Below are 18,106 nucleotides of genomic sequence, written 5' to 3' on the forward strand. Positions count from 1 at the left end.
AGATTTTGGTGCCAGACACACTAGTCTCCCGTGGTCCCTCGGAGTCATAAATCAAATATAACCTGTACAGCTATTTCAGAGGGCAGAGCCCTTAGTATCTGCCCATGTGCGTTCTTACTTCCGTGTAAGCTTCTGACTTCTCTTGAGATCAGATTCTTGATGGCAAAATAACGATGAGCTCCTGTGTTCTTAAACAGCCAGCCTTGTTTGTCACTCTATCCCCAGCACATAGTAGGTTCTTTCTTAGTGTTTGGATAAAGAGTCATTAGACTTCTATCTGTGGCCAGGTGGTGGTAGCTGTGCACACTGTCAATCCCAGCACTTGGAGACAAGCAGACAGGTCTCCAGGTTCAAGAACAGCCAGGGCTACACAGAGAAATGCTGTTTCATTTAAAAAAAGAAAAAAAAAAAAGGCTTGTATCTGTTATTAGATTAAGGGCATACGTTTGATCCTGTGACAGTTAGCACATGTTCAATTAGTTTTTTCTGTGAGTAATGGTTTATTCATCATTAGGTAGAATTATTAAGTGGAAAGCTTGTGAAACTCATAAGTTATTCAGCTATAGGTCAAACTCATCTAGTTTGTTGGGTAATCACAAAGTCATTTGTCTGCCCCAATTACACACTTTATTCTCCAAGTCAATTGCTTTGGTGTTTAGCTTTGAAGTATGACCCCTGTGGGGAAGCAGTGCAAAAGAGCTTCTTCCAGAGGCTGGCTTTTGCCTTCCCGTGTTGGAAGCAGCCTTCTTCCTTTATCTCCGTTCCCTTTGTTCTTTTTCCTGCGGCTGAATGGAGAAGCCAATCCAAGTCATGAATGTGTTGTACTTAGGAATAAAAGACGCTAACTAAACAGCTGCATTTTCCACCTCACACCTGGCAGCGCACATCCGCTCTTTGTGAGATGCTCTGCTGTGCCTCTGGCCCGCAATTTAGCAAAGAAAGAGAGCCAGTAATTTAAGCTTTTTAGCCTTGGCTCCCAGCCAGCAGCTTTCAACATCAGAGGGTATCATTTCCATCTGAGGTTTGCTGCCTCCTCACCTGTGTTGGAGAAATTTATTAGGAAGAGAATTCGGCTGATAGCAGAGTAAATGCCTAGAACAGTTAATCAACATGTTTTTTTATTTTCAGTGCTCGGGCTCAAATCCAAGGCCCTGCGCATGCTAGACAAGTGCTTTCCCATGAATTACATGTCCCAGCCCTTAATGTTTTTGACACAGCGTATTGCTGGGGAAGACCTCTGTGGCCTGGAAAGTGGGATCCTCCTGCCTCAACTCCAGGTGCTGGGATTGCAGGCATGCACCATCATACCTTGACGTGTTTGCACTTACGTAGGATCATCTTCTGGGTTTGGTTTTTGGGCGTTTGAGTTTTTTTGAGATGATATCTCACTATTAGCCTCGCCTAGCCTGGAACTCGGGGATCCACCTGCCTGCCTCTGTCTCCTGGGATCAAAGGCATCTCTTGACACACCCAGCTTCATTCTCTGTTTTGAAGCTTAGATCTGGTTTAGCATTGTATGCATAATAGCTCCAGTATTTAATTAAAATTCTTCTGTATAGTTAAAGTTCTTGAATGGAAATTGTAAAAGTTTTAAAAACAACTGAAGTTTATATTTTGCATCAAGACTCATGCTGCTGGTTAGTGTCAAGCCTCCTTGGTCAGCGCGGGTATCTGAATGGTATGCTTTAATCCTCACTTTGTTTCAGACATGGGAAGACCCAGGACACAGTGACAAACACACTGGCTGTTGTGGTGACAATGACCCAATTGATGTTTGTGAAATTGGAAGCAAGGTAATGAAATCAAATTTTTTTCTGTGATATTAAAGTGAAATTAATAAATCATACCAAATTTTATACTTAGTAAAATATGAAATATGAGCATTAGTGAAATAGTCAGGCTTCCTGGAGGATTTGGGATGATGAGTGACTGAGTCCAGCCAAATAGCCCTTGATGCTAGGGGTACTAGTGGAAGGCTTCTGTCTAATGGGCTGCTATTCTAAAATTCAAGATCGCAAGCTCAGCAAAGTAGTTAACAACCCAAACCAATATGTTACGTTTTTAATTTCTATCTGTGTTTAATTGTGGTCCTGGGGATTAAGTTCAGAGCCTCAAGCAAGTGAGACTTAATTCAGTGGCTTCTATGAAAGACAAAACGTTTTAAAGGGTGTGTCTAAAGCAAATCATAGAGGCCTTATTTAACACAAAGAAGCTATAAGAAGCACCCCTGAGTTGAGTTTCCATAACCTACGTGGCAGCTCACACCTGTATGTAATGTAACTTCAGTTCTAGTGGAGCTGACAACCTCTTCTGGCCTTTGCAGGCACAAGGCACACATGTAGTACATATGCATACATGTAGTCAAAACACACCATAAAGATAAATATATCTTTTTTTTTTTTTTTTTTTAAAAGCACTGGCTGATCTTTTTTTTTTTTTTTTTTTTTAAAGATTTATTTATTTATTATGTATACGACATTCTGCCTTGATGTATGCCCGCACGCCAGAGGAGGGAGCCAGATCTCAGTACAGATGGTTGTGAGCCACCATGTGGTTGCTGGGAATTGAACTCAGGACCTCTGGAAGAGCAACCAGTGCTCTTAACCTCTGAGCCATCTCTCCAGCCCAAGATAAATATATCTTAATTTATTTTTCTTTTTAAAGTATACAGAGCAAAGTGTAGTGGTGCATGCCTTTAATCTCAGCACTCGGGAGGCAGAAACAGGTAGAACTCTTGAGTTTGAGGCCAGCCTGGGCTATAGAGTGAGTTCCCAGACAGCCAGGACTATGTAGAGAGAAGGTGTCTCAAACAAACAAGAAGAGCACCGGTCCTGTATGTACTGTTTTCAACCTAAGTAGGACTATTTATGTGGCTGGCTTTTAAACTCCAAGAGCTGGGCATAATGACACAGATGGTGACCTAGCACCCAGAAGGCTGAAGCAGGCAGGTTTGAAGCCAGCCTGGGATAGCAAAATCTAAGCTATCCTGAATACACAGGGAAGCTGTGTCTCACAGACAGTGCTAGTGAGATGGCTCGGTGGGTAAAGGTGCTTACTATGGAAGCCTGCTGCCCTGAGTTTGAGCCCCACAGCCCATGAAAAAATGGAAGGAAAGAATCGATTCTAACACAGTTGACATGCATGCAATGCAAGTGGTTCATGGATAACCCCCTGCTTCCATCACACAGAAATAATAATTGGTTTCTGAGACAGGATCTTACTGTGTAGTCCTGGCTAGCTGGCCTTGAATGAAAAAAAAAATCCATCTACTTCTGCCTACTAAATGCTAGGATTCAAGGTGTGTGTCATCATGGTTGGCAATAAAAGTACTTTAAAAAAAGATAAAAAAGAAAACAAGTCAAGTAAGTGCAGAAAAAATTGACATCTTTCCTACTTATTATTATCACCAAAATAAAAGCTCCAGTTTCCCCCTTGTAGTGTGGTTTTGTTCTGACTCTGGTTATCTCGCAGGTGTGTACAAGAGGGGAGATAATCAAGGTGAAAGTTCTTGGCATATTGGCTATGATTGATGAAGGCGAAACCGACTGGAAAGTCATCGCCATTAATGTGGACGATCCGGATGCGGCCAATTATAACGGTAGGGAAATCTGAAGAGTGTACGGAAAACCTTCTAATCCTTTGTTGTTATTGTTGTCATCAGACAGGGTCTTTCTGTGTAGCTTTTGCTGTCCTTGAACTTGCTACACAGATCAACTGTAGAGGTCTACTGCCTCTGCTTCCCACCTGCTGGATGAAGGTGTTCTGGAATTAAATTACCATTACTGGCACATTTAACCTGTGATAATGGGATTGTAAGGTCACGCCTTCAAGCTGTTAGGCAGGAGGAGTGACACGTTCAACCATTGATGTTTTCCTACTACAGAACTGTTGGAGTTGAGCACTCCATCATAGTGCTTTTTATTTATTTATTTCAGTGTTTGAGATACTATAAAACTTGCTATTTTGAAGCATGTAGTTTTGCGGGGTGTAGGAGGCGCTTGTGCACTTGAAAGCCATAGATCAACCTCGGGTGTCATTCTTTAGGGGCTCTCCTTGCCTTTTGAGATAGGCTCTCTCCTGTCTCAGATACAGAGCTCTCCAGTTAGGCTAGGCCGGCTGACAAGTTCCAATGGTCTGCCCAGCTCTCTCTTTGCTGTGCCATCTTCCCTAAGAGCTGGGAATAGAACTCAATCTTCATGTCTGTTTGTGAAATCATCTACAGAGGCTCTCAGCCTCTCTTGTTTTGTTTTTGAAGAGTCTCAACCAGGTGGGCTTTAAACTCTCTGCCTGACTTTGAGAGTCTTTTTCTGCCTGTGTCTGTTATTCAAATGTAGATAACTTTAGGTGTGCCGCTACTCCTGTGGTTAGAATTTGGGAGGCAGAGCCAGGAGCATCAGTAGTAGTTCAGAGAATGATCAAGTTGAGGTCACGGTGAGCTACACAAGTGGAACCAGATGTCGTTTTACACACACACACATGCCTCCTGCAAAGGGTTGTTATATGTATTCCTAGGCAGGCCAGCAAAAGATTGTCTGAAGTTCACCCAGGTGCTGGGATTGTAGGTATGTATTGGGACCCACACATCTGGTCAGTCAAGGGGTTTGGAAGGCCCTCTCAGTAGTGATATCACCCCCTGGCATCCAAATCTGGGGTTCTTGCAACATTTACAGAGAGAAAGAAATCAAGGCTCCCTGGAGAAATGGTTGATTCCAATCTGGGGCAGGGACTGAAAGTGTAATCCTGGACCGACCAGTAGAACCGGTCATGACACGCTTTTAAATGCGGTAATGACGCATCCATCAAAGAGGCACGCTGAAATTTTGGATTGTAACCCAGAACAGATAAATAACCCATGAGACCACATAAATTAGTGAACAAATAAACAACTGAGGAAGATAAATCTCTAATGCAAAATTCCAAGTAGTTCATATAGCTGTGTTCCTCTCGAGGGGCAGAGCCTAATTCCTCTCATTGTGAGAGCTAAGAGTACAGTGTGGGGGAGCCCCTTTCCATCAGAGAAATACCTCCTCAGCCAGTGATTAAGGTCATCAGCAGGGAAGGGCTTCCTGAGCATGGGCCCTGGAAATGATGTGCTTTGTATTTTGGTGTGCCTGTGATCGCATGGACGCTGGGAGAACAGTGGTCCTTGAAATGCAGTGATAGAAGGTTTAGCTGTCTGCTAGAGGGGCCGTGTTTGAACTTGGTACGGTAGTATATTCAGGCCATTTGTTAGCCTTCTGTGTGCTGCTCTGATTGTGATGGGCAGGATCTGTGTTCACATGCTCTGGCCACAGTTTGTAGAGCTGAGCCACTCACTGTTTCAGCTTTGATTTGCTCAGGCTTTGGTTCCCAGCAATAGAGCTATAGACTCCTGAAAATTCCTGGGACGTCAGTGCCATAGTGTAAGCTGTGTGCTGTTTTCATTGTGTGTCACCTTAAGGCAGTATCTGTCTTCTCTGCTTGTCCCCATGCATCCCCTCCTTTTGCTGTTCCTGAGTGCTGTCGTTGGTAACAACTCTATAAAGTAATGTGGGGCCGGAGAGATGGCTCAGTAGTTGAGAGCACTTGTTGGTCTTGCAGAGGACCAAGGTTCGGTTCCCAGCAGCAACACTGTGGCTCACAATCCTTTCGAGGGAATCTGTTGTCACAGGCACCAAGCATGCATGTGTGGTGCTCATACATGCTAGCACAATAGTCGCATAAAATAAAATGAGTAAATCTAATTAAAATTTTTTTTTTTTTTTGGTTTTTTCGAGACAGGCTTTCTCTGTGGTTTTTGGAGCCTGTCCTGGAACTAGCTCTTGTAGACCAGGCTGGTCTCGAACTCACAGAGATCCGCCTACCTCTGCCTCCGGAGTGCCGGGATTAAAGGCGTGCGCCACCACCGCCCGGCTTTAAAATTTAAGTAATATGTTTTTCTGAGTTTTGATTTTTTTTTTTTTTTTTTTTTTCCGAGACAGGGTTTCTCCGTAGCTTTTGGTTCCTGTCCTGGAACTAGCTCTTGTAGACCAGGCTGGCCTCGAACTCACAGAGATCCGCCTGCCTCCCGAGTGCTGGGATTAAAGGCGTGCGCCACCACCGCCCGGCTTTTCTGAGTATTGAGAGCTGTTTTACAGAGCATGGCTCTTTGAGCCCTACTTTCTGAATGCTGAGATAACAGGTGTGCTCCTCTCCATCCAGTCCATGCCATCTAAGGGTGGAACCCAGGGCTTCGTGTAAGTAGGCAAGGCACTCTGCCAACTTAGCTACATCCTCCTCCTATGAGGGTAATTTCCCAGTTCACAAGCTTTCCATACTTTTGTTTGTTTGTTTTTTGAGACAGGGTCTGACTATGGAGCGCTGGCTGGTCTGGAACTTGATATGTAGACCAGTTTGATCTAGAACTCACAGAGATCCACCTCTCTCTGCCTCCTCCTTGCCGGGATTAAAAGCACGTGCCACCGTGCTTAGCTTGGTGTTCTTTAGGTAGATCAAAAATTGGACAAACTGGACTAAAGCTTTCCTTCTTACTTTGTTTTCTTTTCTTTCCTTTTCTTTTCTTCCCAAGACAGGGTTTCTCTGTAGCTTTGGGGCTTGTACTGGAACTCGCTCTGTAGATCAGGCTGGCCTCGAACTAACAAAGATCTACCTGTCTCTGCCTCCCGAGTGTTGGGGTCAAAGGTGTGCACTACTGCTGCCTGGTTGCTATCTTTTTTTCTTGTAACCCAGGAAGGCTCCCAAATGATGTGATTACTGGTGAACACCATTATGCCCAGCTTTAAAGACATATTGTTTTGTATTGCTTCGTTTTCTTTGTGTTGGGGGATAGTCTCACTGTGTAGCCTGGGCTAGCTTTGAATTCTACATCTGACTACTTCATTGTCAGTAATTCCTTGAATGTTGGAATTACAGCTGCATGCCACCATGCCCATCTTGACTTCTTAATGCTTCTCTTGCTTGCATGGAGCAGAAATTTTGTGACTTAAAATGCCTATACTATCAAGCAGTTCACTTGAGTTCAAAATGTCACTCATTGGTTAGGCAATTAACTCAATGGTGGATGCTCGCCTAACTTATACAAAGGCCTAGGTTTGAGCCCAGTGCCACAAAATAGTCGATTAGTTGTTTATTGTTGTTTTTCAAGGCAGAATCTCTGTGTATCCCTGGCTATCCTGGAACTTTCTCTGTAGATGAGGCTGGCTTTGAACTAGAAATCCACCTGCCTCTGACTCCTGAGTGCTGGGATTAAAGTCATGTGCCATCACTCCTGGCTTCTTTATCTATTTTGATTTTTCAAGATGGGGTAATTAATTAGAATGTAGTAATCGATAAGTATCAGTCTTTTGGTGTGTAATTAGCAATTAGCATGTGAGCCTCTGACATATAGCCTCAACTTGCCTTTTTTAGTATCTCATACCTCCTTATAGGCATTAGGCTACCTGCCAAACTGGTTTGATTATATAACCCTATTCATTGCTCTTGGCTCTACTAGCAGTTAGTCATGCTTGATCCTCTCTCTTCAGCTCTCGGTGTCAGAGCTATTCACAGACACTGGATGATTTTATTCTCAGCTCTGATATTATCTTGGCCTTTTTCATATCCTTCCCATGTCTCTCTCAATGTAAGCACTTGTTATTTTTGTTGGATGCCTAAATAATTTTTTTTTAAATATTTATTTATTATGTGTACAATATTCTGTCAGTGTGTATGCCTGCAGGCCAGAAGAGAGCACCAAACCTCATTACAGATGGTTGTGAGCCACCATGTGGTTGCCAGGAATTGAACTCAGGACCTTTGGAAGAGCAGGCAATGCTCTTAACCGCTGAGCCATCTCTCCAGCCCCCCTAAATAATTTCTTATGCATCATGCACTATGTTTATTTTCTCTCCTTAGATATTTCTGATGTGGAACGGCTGAAACCTGGCTACTTAGAAGCCACTGTTGACTGGTTTAGAAGGTATAAAGTTCCTGATGGAAAACCAGAAAATGAATTTGCGTTCAATGCAGAATTTAAAGACAAGGTAATGTATCTTTCAAAACTATAGTTTTAGACCATTTATATTGAGACTTATAATTAAAAGTATGTTACCATCTAAAGATTCATGAAAGAGGGGGTCCAGGAATATGCTTTTGTAGTAGATGCTTGCCTAGTATACATAAGACCCTGGACTCGATCCCTAGTACCACTCCCCCAAAAATCAATCATATAAGACAATAAAGATGCAAGATAGTCTTGGCCTTTTATTTAAGTGCTCTCTTTTTTAACAAAACTTTCTTTTGTTAAGTCACTTCCTGACTGAAGAGATAATATCAAATTTTGAGAAAATGTAAGTGATGGGAAAAGACCTCCGTTTTACCACCCCAATTAATGCCTGTTTTCAATTACAGAATTTTGCAATTGACATTATTAAAAGTACTCATGATTATTGGAAAGCATTAGTGACTAAGAAAATAGACGGGAAAGGAATCAGTTGGTAAGTGTTAACTCTTTTTCTATGTCTTTAACACACAGTAGTCCAGTTTATATTAAATGTTTTAGAGATTGTAATGTTTCCAGTGGTCAGGATCTAGATAGGTGTTTACAGAATCTTTGCTCTTATTGAAAGAACTAAAATAATGACAGAGTAAGTCTGTTCAGAGTGGAGCTATGATACCTATTAGAAAGGGGTACACTGTTTGATAGATTAGGTCGTACATGTACTTTCCCTATTGAACATGTCCGTTCTCATATATGCATGCCTAATTGTGCATGGTCTAAAGATGCTAAATAGGGGATTCTCTCTAAAAGGTTATTATATCTTCCTACCCATGTACTCAAAAGCAGTTTGTCAGTGGCTGTGGCTTCATTTTCTAGGAAGCAGGATCTAAGGACTCCCTGAGCTCTTTGGGGATCAATAGTTATTGACTTGTACTAACTGCCACCAAGAAAGCAGTCTTTACTATGCCACTATCTACCATGCTCCTTGAATTTACTCCCCATTTGCCCATTACTGTGTATAAGATTCCTTGATTGTCTAATCTATTTAGTGGGTAAGCCTTTGATTTTTTTTGTTTTGTTGTTTATTTTTTAGCTGTATAATCCCAAAGAATGGTTTAGTTTTTCGAGCTCTGCCTGCTTCTGCTTCCTGAGTGCTGGGAGTTAAGGCGTGTACTTTTTCTATCAGGAGTATCTGTATTTGTATTTCACCAACACTGATAGAGCAGGGTTTTTTGTTAGCTTCATTTTTTTTTTTTTAAACAGAATTGGGGGAGAAATGTTTCAGATTTTAATTTGCATTTCTCAGCTATTTAGTGAGCGCTACAGCAGATTTGATCTCCGATTCTTAAGAGATTTGAACTAAATCAGCCACAAGAGCTTGTGAACCTTAACCAGATAAATAATTAGGATGTTTAGGATAAGTAAGAACGTTTTCAATGAAACCGAATTTAAATGCTATCTGGTCTAGGCATGATGATACCGCCTTTAATCCCAGTATTCTCTGAGTTCCAGGCTAGCCTGGCTACATTATGAGACCTTGTGCTCCTCCCTCCCCACAAAGCCATCTGGTGTATTATTATCAACTTAGTTTTTTTGAATGAATGAGGAAACTGTGTTGTTCTTTTATCTTCTTACTATAGCATGAACACCACCGTGTCGGAGAGCCCCTTCAAGTGTGATCCTGATGCTGCCAAAGCCATTGTGGATGCTGTACGTGATCCTTTGCTTTTGAAAGATGACTCGCGGCTGAGTGATGGGTGATGGGTGCTCCAAGGGAAGAAGTACTTGTTGCAACAAGTATTCAAGTGTCATTTGTGTGCATATGACTGTGTGACATCTTGAGGTCAGATCTGTGAACACAGACAAAAGAATAGACATTTGAGAGGGGAAAGCTGAAGAATGGTCACAGTCAACCCTAAGTTGTACAGATACAAAGTAGGTGACTTGTAAAAACCAGAGTGATTGTGAAAAACACCCCCCCCCCCCCCGTGTGGGGAGACTCTCATTCAAGTCTCAGGATAACATGAATCCCCCCCCCCCCAAGTAACTCACGAGAGACCGTCCTTGCTGCAATCACTCGAGGTTTATTGACAGGAGCCAGTGCATTGGGCCAAGACTCATAACCCATGCAGGGGAGGAGTTCAACCCCGAGTTGCTGGGAGAAGGGGTATTTAAAGGAAGAAACTACAGCCCAGTAATCCAAAGGGGGTAGGGAGGGCATCATTGGAAAATTCTGAAAATACCAGTGATAATCACAAGGGGGTAACTCCCTGCTTCTCAAGATTATAATCTAACTTTATCTTCAGCTAGTTCCTGAAACAGAGTCACTGAACCAGCTAACCTAGATTTTTGGCTCTTCCCTTCCTGCTAGAGGAGTCTGGATTTATCTAGGTCTTTCTTGCTGAATGTACTCGGTACTGTACAAGTCCATCATCTGTCAAACCGTCTTCCACAAGAGACCAAATGGGAAGTTAGTTAGCTTGCTTGTAGCCAAGACCATGAGAGTAAGCACACTTCAGGAGTCATTGCAAGAGTGATGTATAGTACAAAACCTTCTCACAAGCCGGGCGGTGGTGGCGCACGCCTTTAATCCCAGCACTCGGGAGGCAGAGGCAGGAGGATCTCTGTGAGTTCGAGACCAGCCTGGTCTACAAGAGCTAGTTCCAGGACAGGCTCCAAAACCACAGAGAAACCTTGTCTCAAAAAACCAAAAAAAAAAAAAAAAAAAACCTTCTCACAAGAAGTACAGTCCAGGACAGCAGCTCTGGCTTTTATGGGATTTGTTTGTTTGTTTTGTTGTTTGAGATAGTCTCCCTGTCTAGTCCTAGCTACATAGAGTCTGCCTACCTCTGCTTACTGAGTGCTGGGATTGGCAGTGATGGCACATGCTTTAATCCCAGCACTCAAAAGGCAGAGGCAGGCGGATCTCAGTGAGTTCGAAGCCAGCCTGGTTTAGAGTGAGTTTCAGCACAGTCAGGCTTGTTTCACAGAAAAATCCTGTATCAAAAATACAACAACAAAACTAACAATAAAATAATCTGATTTGGATTCAGCAAACGATTGAGCTAGATCATTTGAAAATTATTTTCATTTATGGGGCTGGACAAGATGGCTCAGTAGTTTAGACCAGTTGCTGCTTTTGTCCCCAGGTTCTGTTCCCAGCACTCTATAGTGCCTTACAAGCACCTGTAACTCCAGCTCCTCGGGGATCCAACCTGGGCCCTTGCGTACACATGGTGCACAGATGTACATGTAGGCAAAACATTGATAGACACGAAGTAAAAATAAAGAAATTTTTTTAAAAATATTTATTTATTTATTTATTTATTATGTATACAATATTCAGTCTGTGGATGCCTACAGTCAGGAAGAGGGCACCAGACCTCATTACAGATGGTTGTGAGCCACCATGTGGTTGCTGGGAATTGAACTCAGGACCTCTGGAAGAGCAGGCAATGCTCTTAACCACTGAGCCATCTCTCCAGCCCGAAATTATTTTTTTTTAAAGAAAACATTCATTTATGCTATCAGGCAGCAAGCAAAAGCAAATGATGTCTGACTGACTTCCCATGGCCTCATCAATGGGTCATTACAAAGGAAAATGACTTGGTGATGAACCCAGGGCATTTAGATTCATCTTCGTTTACACAGGAATCCTGACAGTGAGATGAACAGGAAAAACAAAACTGGGTGAGGTGGCTCAGGAACGTTCTTTTGTGTGTGTTATTAAGAGACTTGGATGTGGGGTCTGGAGAAATGGCTAATTAGTTAAGAGCACTGCTTGGTCTTGCAGGGTTCAATTCCCAGCATCCCTACCGTGGTTTACAACCATCCATAATTCTGGTTCCAGGGATCTGACTCATGCTTTCATTTTCCACAGCCACCAGGAGTGCACGTGGTGCATGTACATATTAAGGCAAAATACCCTATACATAAAATTAAGTAGCTCTTTTTTAAAAATTGAAAGAGACTTGTATATAATGTATAATATATGATCTCTTAGCCCAGTGGTTCTCAACCTTCCTAATACTGTGACCCTCATGCTTTGGTGACCCCCCAACCATAAAATTATTCTATTGCTACTTCATAACTAATTTTTCTATGGTTATGAATCATAATACAAATATCTGACATGTGACCCCAGAGGGGTCACAGTCCACAGGTTAAGAACCCTGTCTTAGCAGATCACACTGTGTTGTTCCCATAAATTAGTTTTAGAGACTACAAATTGGTAGTCTCCTGTCTATTTTTCAATTTTACCAGTATACTTTTAACTTTCCCTCTAGGGGTTAGACTACGTTTTAATATTTTAATGTTTTATTTTAGTTGCCACCACCGTGTGAATCTGCCTGCTCACTACCAACAGATGGTAAGACCTGAGTCCACTACAGTTATTAGTTATGTGTCTGTATGAAATTATATATTACATATGTATTTTTTTTTTACTTGGAAAATAGTTACATACAGTCATGGGTATAAGTTTTGCTGTACGTTTATAATATGGAAAGCTTAAATCAAGCTAGCAAATCTATCATACTTATTTGTGGGCAAACATTTAAAATTACAGTTGTAGCTGCTTTGAAATATATAATGGGACCCAGGAGAGGATGGATAGATAGATAGATAGATAGATAGATAGATAGATAGATAGATAGATAGATAGATAGATAGATAAGTATATATATACTATATAGATATATATAGATATAGAGTGTGCTAACATGCTAGAAGATCTGTGTTTGTTCCCCATCAGCAGGAAGAAGATATTAATAGGCAGTACGTTATTAGTAGTATAGTCCTCATTCCCTTAAATAAAGCTGATTGCTGTGACTGGTGTTTGCTGTTCGATTAGCTCCTGTCTCCCCGTCCCATCAAGCTTCCTGCCGTCGGCCTCCAGCATCCCTTCCCCACTCTGCAGTTGCAGTCAAGCTGTTTGTCTTTTTGCGCCTGTCTTTCCTTTTCTTGGGAAGCTACGTTAAAGCTCTGCAGTCTGTGTGTGAAGGGTGGGAAACTTCGTGCCACCATTCTCTTTTTCTTCCCTCTTCCTGATTTGGGTACTTGTATCCTCCCTGTGGCCACTGTGGGAGGGCTCAGCGTGGGCTATATCCTACGTTCTATGCAGACATGCCTGCTTCACTTGGAGAAGTGCTCTAAACCCTCTTTCAATCTTGGAAATCTCTGTGATAGGTGAGGTACTGCATACCTGTAATCCCAGGCCGCTGGAAGCTGAGGCAGAATGTTCACAGGCTGAAGGCCAGCTTGGGTTTCGCAGAAGGACCCTGCCTTGAAAAAAAAAAAGGAAAGGAAAGGAAAAGGAATCTAAATTTCTTCTTTTTTTTAAGTCTGATGCTTTAAAAAAAAAAATTTAAGTTGCCCTGGTGGTGTATACCCTAGTGCCTAAGTGTTTGGGGATAACTTGGACTCTGTATTGAGTTTCCGATTAATCGAGACTATGTGAGACCTAATCTCAAAACAGGGAGAGAAAGAAGGAAGGGAAAAGAATGAATGAGGAGCCGGGCGGTGGTGGCGCATGCCTTTAATCCCGGCACTCGGGAGGCAGAGGCAGGCGAATCTCTGTGAGTTTGAGGCCAGCCTGGTCTACAAGAGCTAGTTCCAGGACAGGCTTCAAAGCCACAGAGAAACCCTGTCTCGAAAAACCAAAAAAAAAAAAAAAGAAAGAATGAATGAGGAGCTGGGCGGTGGTGGTGCACACCTTTAATCAGGGCACTGGGGTAGGGGAGGGGCAGAGACAGGTGGATTTTCATGAGTTCAAGGCTAGCCTGGTGTACCAGAACTTTCATGAGTTCCAGGACAGGCTGCAAAGCTACAGATAAACTCTTTCTTGAAAAAAGCAAACAAAACAAAGCAAACAAACAAACAAAAAAAAGAATTAGTGAGGAGGCCCCCGTATAAGCCTGTGCTAAGCATTAGCTTTTTGGCTGTAGCTTTGCATTGCATGTTCTAGAGGTCATGGATAGGAGCAGCCATGCAAAGGCCTGTAATATTCCTTGATAGGCCAGCATTCTTCTGCTGAGCTACATCCTCAGCTTACTCTTTGTTATAGGTTGATAATTTGTGTTCTTAGCAGAGACTAATTTGCATTTCTTTTTTCTGGCTACAGTGGATAAATGGTTCCATCACCAGAAAAACTGATGATGAGATGCCCTGGAATCCAAGCTGATCCTGCTGCATCCTCTTCGCCTGGAAGCATTAGATGCAAAAGTGTAGTAACGTTTCAAGGCTTTAAATTTCTGTAACTTGCCTAGTGAAGCAGATTCAGATTCTGCTGTAGCCAGTCCAATATGTTCAGAAGGTTAGCCATCCAGACACTTCACATCTCAACCAAGACAGCTTTTAACACATGCTAACTCTCAAAGCCGTTGGCGTGGAAGTACCACATATTGGATGTATATGTTTACTGTGTTAGGAAATAAAGTTATTTTGCTGAAACTTGGCTTAGGATATTTCTTATTCCAGCGTCAACATTACCAAGCTGGTGCGGGTACTGCAAAGTGTTAGTTTCCTAGCAGTAGTTCTAGAATTCCCTTTTACTAGATAAAAACTGCACAGTGGTGCGCACTTTTAACCCTCAAACCCAAGAGGCAAAGGTAGGCATATCATGAGTTCAAGGCCAGCCTGGTCTACTTTGCAAGTTCTGGGCCAACTCAAGCAGCATTGTAAGTGCTTATTTAGAAAAATAAGCTGTTTGTTTTGGGGCATGCGAGAATGGAATCTCTTGTGCATATAGACATTCTGTTCTATGCTTAGTTCCTGGGATCGCATTCCAAAGAAAACCCTATAAATTACTGTTGTGTTAGCAGAAAGCCAAACCTTTAACAAAAGTTAAAGTAAACGTGGCATTTACCTCTTTAATCAATAAACTGAGCCCTTCAGTCATTTTCTTTGCACTGTGGTTACCAGCCAGAACAATTTTTGATGAGTTCATGGCCTTTGGAGCTAGGAAGATCTGAGCTTGAATCCAGGCTGATCTTATCAGTTCTGTACACAGGCAAGGTACAAACCACTAAACCTGTTTTCCTCATCTATAAAAATGTCGGGTCATGACTTATAGTAAGCATTCATATTTATTCAATCCGAACTTTATTATCCTGTGTATGTGCAGGTGTTATTGGCGGCTAGAGGCTTAGTAACTCCTGGAGCTGGACTTCCAGGTGGTTGTGAGCTGCCTGACGTGGATGCTGGAAACTGAGCTCCAGTCCTTTGAAAGAGCAGTCAGTGCACACTCCTGACTGCCGAGCCAAGCTGTTTCCATTCTACCTTTTCTTTGAGGCAATCTCATTGGGCCTGGAGCTTGCTGATTTGGCTAGATTGGCTGGCCAGCAAGCCCTAGGGGTGCTCCTGTCTCCATTGGATGACGCACAAGGATGTCTCCCTGTTACTTTAGTTAGTCTTTTTGTCACGGCTTACGATGTTAAGCATCTCATGTGCTTATTTCTCACCTGTATCTCCTCTGTTAGTTTTATGTTACTGTGGCCAAATACTTGAGAGAATATCTAAAGGAAAAAAGGTTTATTTTGGCCTCACAGGTTTCAGGCCAAGCTTGGCTGAATCTGTTGCTGGGGGCCTGAGGTGAGGAATGATAAGACCTAATACTGATTGAGTGGAACCCTGTGGCAGTCAGGAAGCAGAAGCAAGAAGGGGCGGGGTAGAAGGTATAACTTTTAAGTTAATGTACCTGGTGATTGATCCCCACTTCTTACTCCACCATCTCCCAATAATGCCTTTGTGGGAATCCATCCAGGAATTATTGAACTAGAATCCTCAAGATCTCTCTCTAGGCTTAATGCTGTGGTTCTAGCAATTCAAGAGACTACACGACCCAGGCCTGCATGGATTAAGAGTGAGTTCAAAGACAACTTGAGTAAACTAGTGGGACCCTGTTTCAAAAATGATTCTAGGGCCTGAAGAGATGGCTCAGTATATATAGATGCTTGCTGTTCTTCCAGAGGACCTGAGTCCTGTTCACAGCACCCACATCAGATGGATTACAACCACCTGTAACTCCAGCTCTTGAAGATAATGACTCTCTTCTGGCCTGTAGGGCTCGGTAGGGACTGCATTCAAGTGCACAAACACAGCTAGAAAAAAAGCTTCTAGGGCTGGAGAGATGACACCAGCTGCTCTCTCAGAGGTCCTGAGTTGTGTTCCCCAGCAACCACATGGTAGCTCACAACCATCCATAATGATCTTTTCTGGCATATACATGCCAGCAGAACATGTATGCATAATAAGTAAATCTTGAGAAAAAAGAAAAGAGTCTAGATGGGCATGGTGCCATACAACTTTAATCTCAGTCCTTGGGAGGCAGAGGTAGATAGATATTTGAGTTCAAGGTCAGCCTGGTCTATATTTCTATATATCAGGTCCCAGGTTAACCAGGGCTTCATAGTATATATATACATACACACACGTGTGTGTGTGTGTGTGTGTGTGTGTGTGTGTGCCTGGTGTCTTTAGAGGCCAGAAGAGGAGGTCAGATCTGCTGAAATTGGAGTTACTGAGAGTTGTGAGCTGCCATATGTGTCCTGGGAATGAAATCTAGGTCTTCTGGAAGAGCAGCCAGTATGAGCCATCTCTCCAGCCCCCAAAAGATTTATTTTTAACTGTGTGTGTGCAGGGCAGAAGAGGGCATTAGATCCCCTGGGGCAGTTGTGATCCACTCAATCTGAAACCAAACTGAAGTCCTCCAAAAGAGCAAAACCATCTTTCCAACCCCCCAAAACTTACTTTTTTGTTGTTTTTTTAAACTTTTAATTGTGTGTATCTGTGTGCAGGTATATGGCATGAATGCAGTCCTGGGAAGTTACAGGATGTTGTGGGCTACCTGATGTGGGTGCTTGGAATCGAACTCAGTCCTTAGTGAGAGCAGTAAGTCTTCTTAATCACTTAGCCATCCCTCCAGTCCCAGTGTTGCTTAATCTTTAAACCTTGTTATAAAGGCTTAAACAGTGTGACTTTGAACAAGTAACTTAGCAAGCCACAAAATTACAGGAGCACACACTAGACACCTGAGCGCCACCCTCCTGAGCAGCCCATGCCCATGTCTTGGGTTCTGTGCTCTCTTTTTCTAAACCAATACCCCCCACCTGTCGTCTCAAACTTCGGTAAAGGAATAGTTTTTCACCTATGGGTTGCAACCCTTTGGAGTCAAACGACCCTTTCATAGAAGTCACCAAAGGCCATCCTAAAACACCAATATTTACATTACAATTCATAACAGTAGCAAATTACAGTTATGACATTGCATGGAAAATAATTTTCTGGTTGGGGTCATCACAAGAAGAACTGTATTAAAGGGTTGCAGCATGGAGAACCACTGTTCTAAAGCTTGTAGCCTCACTCTCTTTGGTCTGTTTAGTTAACTAGCTTTGTTTCCTTCTGATTCTTCTGAAATTCCTTTCTGCATGGTAACAAAGTATCTGGTTTTGTTGGAGTGGAGTGGGGAAAAGAACCCCGTCAGGCTACTGGAGCAGGACTGGTCTGTGTCTCTTCACCATCACTAAAAAGCCAGGCTGACCTCAGTTCCAGCTGTTTTCTTGCCTGTGCCTTCTGAGTGCTGGAATGTAGGTGCCTTTCACTACACCTTGCTGTATTGTTTTTAATTTTAAAATTGCTTTTATTATTTTGTGTCTATGGCGTTTTGCTTACATATATGTGAATTACGTGTTTGAAGTGACCTTGGAGGTCAGAAAAGAATGCTGAATCCCTTGGGATTGGAGTTACAGTTGTGAGTTGCCATATAGGTGTTGGGGATTGAACCCATCCTTAGGGGAGATGTGACATGTACTTTATTGCTTGGTGACCTCTATGCCATCTCTATGACTGAGACCACATCAGATCCTCCTTTAGACCCTTATGGTATAGAACCCATCTTTATGGAAGAAGTCAACATATACTTTGCAAAAGAGGTTTGATGTAGTCACGATTCACACTTTATTGTGCACATGGGATTGAGGTAATCGTTACTAGGAAACTTTCCCAACATTGTACTGTACTTTATGCCTAAAAAAGGAACTGCCTGGCATCAGACTCTAGAAGTTTGAACCAACACTGGCTACCTAAGTCGTGTTGAGCCTTTTTCCTTCTTACATCACAGGGGTTACTTTGCCAGTCCTGGTGGGTTCTGGG

The 18,106-nt window shown here is 42.6% G+C and overlaps 1 protein-coding gene across 1 annotated transcript in view; it reads left to right on the top strand.

The window, feature by feature from the left end:
- The window catches only part of Ppa1 (inorganic pyrophosphatase 1), a 29,080-nt gene extending 14,679 nt beyond the window's left edge, over nucleotides 1–14,401 (top strand). The window contains exons 5-11 of the mRNA XM_057751124.1: nucleotides 1,707–1,793; nucleotides 3,472–3,598; nucleotides 7,873–8,000; nucleotides 8,368–8,453; nucleotides 9,598–9,667; nucleotides 12,284–12,326; nucleotides 14,079–14,401. Coding sequence (XP_057607107.1) covers nucleotides 1,707–1,793; nucleotides 3,472–3,598; nucleotides 7,873–8,000; nucleotides 8,368–8,453; nucleotides 9,598–9,667; nucleotides 12,284–12,326; nucleotides 14,079–14,110 — 573 coding nt within the window. The 3' untranslated portion in view covers nucleotides 14,111–14,401. The remainder of the gene's footprint in view (nucleotides 1–1,706; nucleotides 1,794–3,471; nucleotides 3,599–7,872; nucleotides 8,001–8,367; nucleotides 8,454–9,597; nucleotides 9,668–12,283; nucleotides 12,327–14,078) is intronic.
- Nucleotides 14,402–18,106: the final 3,705 nt, after the last annotated feature.

This window comes from Chionomys nivalis, chromosome 19, assembly GCF_950005125.1.
Source record: "Chionomys nivalis chromosome 19, mChiNiv1.1, whole genome shotgun sequence".
In the NCBI taxonomy this organism is placed as follows: domain Eukaryota; kingdom Metazoa; phylum Chordata; class Mammalia; order Rodentia; family Cricetidae; genus Chionomys; species Chionomys nivalis.